The 6,000-nt window shown below is 48.4% G+C and overlaps 2 protein-coding genes across 2 annotated transcripts in view; both read right to left on the bottom strand.

Annotated features, from left to right (window-relative positions):
• The window catches only part of LOC119099690 (protein dead ringer homolog), a gene marked incomplete at its 3' end in the record, with an annotated part of 22,086 nt that extends 18,848 nt beyond the window's left edge, over nucleotides 1–3,238 (bottom strand). Inside the window, exons 1-2 of the mRNA XM_037222755.1 lie at nucleotides 3,111–3,238; nucleotides 2,412–2,469 (exon numbers count right to left, since the gene is read on the bottom strand). Of these exons, the coding sequence (XP_037078650.1) occupies nucleotides 2,412–2,469; nucleotides 3,111–3,238 (186 nt within the window). The remainder of the gene's footprint in view (nucleotides 1–2,411; nucleotides 2,470–3,110) is intronic.
• The window catches only part of LOC119099689 (AT-rich interactive domain-containing protein 3A-like), a gene marked incomplete at its 5' end in the record, with an annotated part of 28,891 nt that continues 24,583 nt past the window's right edge, over nucleotides 1,693–6,000 (bottom strand). The window contains 3 exons of the mRNA XM_037222754.1: nucleotides 1,693–1,743; nucleotides 2,255–2,469; nucleotides 3,111–3,298. Coding sequence (XP_037078649.1) covers nucleotides 3,249–3,298 — 50 coding nt within the window. The remainder of the gene's footprint in view (nucleotides 1,744–2,254; nucleotides 2,470–3,110; nucleotides 3,299–6,000) is intronic.

The raw sequence follows: 6,000 nt of genomic DNA, 5'->3' as shown, positions 1-6,000 counted from the left end.
AAATGATTGGTAATAGTGATGACGCACAATGATCTCACGTTTCACCTCACGTCCGTCCTCACGCACTCAACCTCACGTCCTCACGCGCGCTGACCTCGCGTCCTCACTCGCGCTGACCTCGCGTCCTCACGCGCGCTGACCTCACGTCCCAACGGCAAGTGTTTTCGGTATCGTCGTGATTTTTACCGCCTCGGGTCAGTCGAAGATTTCCAGTTAGCTAACGGATGACGCCTTAGCCCGTATCTCTGTGCACATAACCTGTGTTCAGTCCGACACCCGCCGGTACAATTGTCCAAATGCCGCCAGTGATTGATGAGAAGGGTGCTCAACGTGCAAAAACAATTTCGTTTAATGTAGCTCATGATAAGAGCGCACACTTGACATAAAACAGGAGCTATGCTTCACATCAAATGCACCCACTAATCACATAATCCAGAACTGGATTATATTGATAACTGAGCATGGACAAAAGTGTTCTTTGACAAAAACAAATGAAGACACTTTAGGGCGATCTGCATTTTCTAGGTAAGGCGTATGCGATGATACAGAAAAAACGGCCACGATTTTAACGCTTTATTGTACCAGCGATGTCATGCGGAGGAACAGCGAATCACATCAACAACACCACGAACGCATAATTCACAACACGTGTCTTATTGAAACAGTCATAGCTTTTTTCTAGCGCAACACATGCTTTCGCGTATGACACCAGGTGGTATGTGTCGGAGTTAGGAGGGATCTGCGTCGGCGACCGAGTTGAGGAGGAATCTTCAGCGACTTTCCAATGGTCCGGGACTGAAGATACGCCAGAGTTTGAGCAAAAACGGCATGGGACAATTGATTCTGTTACGGCACACGCGAGTTCATGCCTGATGACGAGAGATGAAAGAGGGAATGAGGACAAAACACGTACAGTGAGTTTTTCGCGGCACCACTCACATGTGTGCACCGGAGTTTACACGGAACAAGCAAGCGTTCATTACTCAGCCACCCGCACGCGGTGCAACGAGGTGAACAGCACTGCCGTACAAGTGGCACGCAACCACCATAGGAACGAACTACTCGACATATGAGGCACGTAGTAAAAGGAACACACTCTTCTCCAAACTATGAGAGCTGTCAACGCCTTCAGCATCGTCGCTATACATCAGCTTTTGCTGAACACGTGATACGACTCGGGCCTGGATATCGACTACGACCACGCCGAAGCGCATAGGATACGTGTGTCTACTTTCTCTGGACTGGTAATGTTCCCTCCCTGAGCAAACGACATCTTGAAAACTCGGCCGCACGGGCTGCGTTTCATGCTAAGAATGACCTTTCCAAACAAAAGTACCGGCTGGAACCAATCCATGACTGTAAACAAAACAAATGCAAAAACAGTGCTACGCAGCCATGGGTTCCACTGAGAGGAACCGTGAAAGCAACCACTTCAACGAGAAAAACACATTAAAACCAAGAAAAAACCTAAAAATCAACACCTATTCGTGAAATTGAATTCATGCTCAGCAATAGAAAACATCAATTATTCACAGAGATCTGCTGTTTGCAGCACGTGCGGCACGTCGCCATCTTGAGGGCAGGATCGTCCTGCCGGCGGCACGCACACTAATCTTGTATCCATAAGCTCTAGATGACACCGGCAAGCGATGTCTGCTAAACACGGTGGTGCGTGGCTGAGCGAACAGCACGCCTGGTAGCCAACGCCGTTCATCTCCATGCTCACCACTATACTGCTGTCGCCTGTGGAGACAGAGCCTGGTGGTGTTACCAGCTGGGTGCACTTCGCCCCCGGGCGATCTGCCGGCTCACTGGCCACTCCTGACGAGGATATCAGCCTCCTCCAACAGCGCCAGCTGCTCATCTCGGGCTGCTGCTTATGTTTACATCCGGAGCGTATCAATTGCCAACCATGGACCACTGATGACGACACAACGACGACGACATGTGACGCCACAAACGGACGATCGGGGATGGAGAAGGGCTGGTGCGGATAAGGGGTATTTCAGGCCCATTCCTATGCAACCGGTTAGGCGTCATTCTAAACTTGAAGCTCATTGGAGGACACGTCCTCCGTCCTCCTCGGTGGTGCCACCCGTGTGCACTAACCGAACACTAATGCTTAAAATAGCGCCGTTGATGTCTTTCGCTGAAGGCAACCCCAGCAACACATACCCTTACGAACAGCCATTATCAAGCCTGAGCGCGGCAAGAGCGCGGCCTCGGCGGCGAACGAGCTGCGCCGCCCGCTCACCTTTTGTCGAGATGCTCATCTTGGTGTGTGGGAAGGCATCCGGTCTCCCGTTGCCTTCGTCTGAACGGGCCTTTTTGTGTGTCGGCGGGGACATCTCCTCTGGACAGTCCCGCTTGATATTCGAGTGCCGCTCTCGCTCCTTACTCAGCGCTCTTACGCGCTCCTGCACCAGCTCGCACTCCCTCTCGCGCTCCTCATCTCGTTCTCTTTCTTGCCTGAAACGAAGCATACAAATTTCTTAGGGTGCGTTAGTGCATCACGTGGTTCTCTTTAATTGTGGCATGGCCATCTATGCGAGGGACTTTCCAAAGATCATCGGGGTAGGGGAGACCGAGTTTTAGGTCCATTCTCCCTCTGGTACACTGACACGTCTACCCGGTGACAAACACGATTAACGGTGGTGGTTACAAAGTATGCAAAAATCGTGAACGTTTACATTGCCACTTGCATCATGTCATCAAGCACACGCCATGTCTAAGCACGCCTGGTTCGTTCCCGCCGCTAAAGAAAGCAACAAACAAGGAGACTTAGCCGCTTCAGCGCCTTTCGCCATCTGGGTATCATCGAGTCATCCTAGGAGCCATAGTCCCTGCCTCGGTCTCGGTACCCTAACCGTTTCTGAGTCCATGACCTGAATCTCGTCTATATCTGACCACCTCGACGAACCCAGAAGTTCCGAGGCCCTGCGTCGGAACCCGCCGCCATCTTGAGAATTCAGCGTCGTGTTGGATAACGCAATGCTAATCGAGATAATGGTCACATGTATTGATAATATAACTACAAAGATAGCACGGTACCAGAACACAATGTTCACATGCGGTTAGAAAGCAATGCAAATGAGCGTGCGCTCGCCCACCTGGCCATCTCCCTGTGAACGCCGAGGTTGAGGGCCTCGCTCTGCGGCGCCAGGCCCATGCCCTCGGGCCTCCTGAGCGGCGGCGACGGCGGCGGCTGTCTGTTGCTGTACAAGTTCCACAGCGTCATCAGCGTGTCGTTAGGAGTCGGCATCCCCGGCGGGACACATGCCGGCCAGAAACGGAGAGCCTGCGCAGAAAAAAACATGGTCGATGGAGGCAGACCAGGATCTCACACCGCCGTACAACTAGAGGTGCCAGATGAGAACCAAAAATTACCACTTGGTTGGGGTCCAAAAGCGGACTGATTTCTGAAATAGTATTGGCGCGTTAACATGCGATCTTTTCTGTTCATCTGAAGTTCTGTTTCTGAAGTGTCCGTATGCAATGGTCAGGATCCCACAAATACCATCCACTTTGTGTGGAACAAAATTACTTCAAGGCCCTGTTCTCACCCTCATAACCAGGGGGGGGGGGAACCATAGATAAAGTGCCCAAAATCCATTCTAAAAGGATTCCCTGTGAAGTTTTGCATACATTCAAGAAGCATGACAGGTTTCTGTCAAGTTAACCCACGCCCTGATAGAAGGAGGATCGATGCGAATCCTATAAGTTTTTGAAGACACCTCGCCGACATGCGAAGCAATTGCGCCAAAATTTTTAGTAGCCTTTGAAGCACTCATTGCGCGTGTGTTGATACCAAAAACGCGCTCCTAGCTTGACTAGTTTCGGAGCAGCGGCGATTTCTTAGGAACACTGCACGGCGATCTAAGTCAGGCGCCAACGGCGAGCGGCAACTGACCACGCCACGGAACGCGCGCGGCGGGCCGACATTGTTATATTACAGAGCCGTATATCATAAGCATATACCCAAATCCCACATACACCACCGTGCTCAAAATTAAACAGGTACACGCCTGTTTATTTTGTGTGGCCATAACGCGTGGTTTCGTATACATAATGTAAGGCTGAAAAAGTGCAGCTGTCAGGAAAATTTTACCTTCGACCTAACGTAATAGGGTCAATAACTTAACCTAACAACATAAAAACTAGTACAAATCGCGAATCTCACGAGACTAATACACCTGTTTTTTGTTGTTTTTTTGTGCTAACACCCACCTTCCTTTTATTCTGGAAACGCGTGAGAGGGAGAGGTCGCATCGACCACCTATCAATCCACATGATACAAAACCGTGAATCAGGACAAGGGTTAAAGTAGTGTGTTCAATGTGCTTTGCACAAAAAACAGCAGTAAAACCTACGGTAGAGTAGTTTTTCAGTACTTGAGTGTTCACTGGGGGCTCGCTGGGACTCAGCAGAGTCAACAAAGTGAATTGAACATTCAGAACTCATTAGGGGTACAGCCCACGCATCTTCACAAACAGAGGTTACCAATTACCAGTACCAGAGGTCGCCAATTCATGACCAACTGCTGTGCGCAGCACAAAAAAGAAAAATAGCAAATATGGGAAGAACAAAACAGTGCTCAAGGCTTTGATTTATCACCAGTTTCCCGACTTACTGATTTTTCCTAACTTCGTACATATTTATCAGCCATACTTGGTGTGTTCCCTAAATCCTTTAACAACAGGACCAACCAAGTAGGTATCCTTCCAAGGCAGGCTCCTCATGTGCAAAGTCTGCTCCTTAAACTGTCTTTACGATGAACACGCCAAACTGCATCAGTCACATAATTCTAGCAGCCATTTTTGAGTGGTTGATTTCCGTCTTACACTTCGTCAGTGGAAATGCAAATTATTGATATAATAAAGCAGCAGACGTTGAAATAATGCTTGCACGAGTTTAAATAAAGAAACGCTGTTTAGCACGACAGTTCATAACGGATGCTAAAGTGGTGAAAAAGAAGCAATACATAAGTATTCACCGCAAGGTGCGCTGCACGCAAACTTAACAGTCGGTGCTGACCTACAGGCGCGTGCGAAGCGCTTCGGTTCAAGTAGGGCGCTGCGTCGTCGTACTGGGGACTGGTGTGGCTAGAATATCTATTGGAAGAAGATAATGTTTTCTCCGATTTGGTTAATCTTTTCAGCCTTCTTGTTTGGGCCTCAGCGGAAAACTATGTGTTGCTGCACTGGTTTACGTGCGGGTGGCACCTGTCTCGAAAGTGGAGCGCTGAATGCTCTATGCCATGTTAACCGTTGGGAGTAGAAGACAGATTGCTGCTAAAACGTAAATTCACCTTTTATACGACAGAAGTTCGTCGCGTGCTATGCACAGGCTAGTGTTTTTTCATCGGTCGTCATCCTGCAACTTTCCATAGCCTGAGGAATCTGGAAGGCTTGTGTTGCTTATTTCAATTCAGGGCGTTGAACGTACGTACTGAATGACCCTGCCTGCTCCCAGACTTTATTTTGCGGCTGTAATGCTGAGTAATAACCATTTGCTCGGAACGTGAGGTCTGATTCACCTTTGTAGTGTCTTTGGCCCCATTTATCTCTCATGCAATGCCGTATCCATCGGTGGTGGTGCCCCCATACAGTGGTGCTGCCTTCAAGGCTGAGATTGTAATGCATTCACATGACATGTGCTGAGCTCTGTCTACTATTTATGAGAATGTGGCACATCATGCTATCTTATTTTAATGGATATTGTGAGCCATCAGCCATGTGTTTAAAACATGTACTTATATAATAAAACCGCCTGGATGCAGTTGAGATGTTACTATTATTATTTATTCCCCACTTTTTATTTAGATTTAACATGCAACATTTCGCAATCTGAAATAATCAAAATTTGCTTGTTTAAGACATGGCTAAAAATTTTGCCAATGACCGACTGAAAACCAAACAGATCAACACGGTTTTTTTGGTTTACTAAATTTTTGGTCCCCGAATGGAATCACTAGTACAAGCGGCGACCAGTGGACGAGGA

The sequence above is a fragment of the Pollicipes pollicipes genome, unplaced genomic scaffold (assembly GCF_011947565.3).
Source record: "Pollicipes pollicipes isolate AB1234 unplaced genomic scaffold, Ppol_2.1 Scaffold_4881;HRSCAF=5763_pilon_pilon_pilon, whole genome shotgun sequence".
Taxonomy (NCBI): Eukaryota; Metazoa; Arthropoda; class Thecostraca; order Pollicipedomorpha; family Pollicipedidae; genus Pollicipes; species Pollicipes pollicipes.
This window is presented reverse-complemented; position numbering and strand designations above follow the sequence as displayed.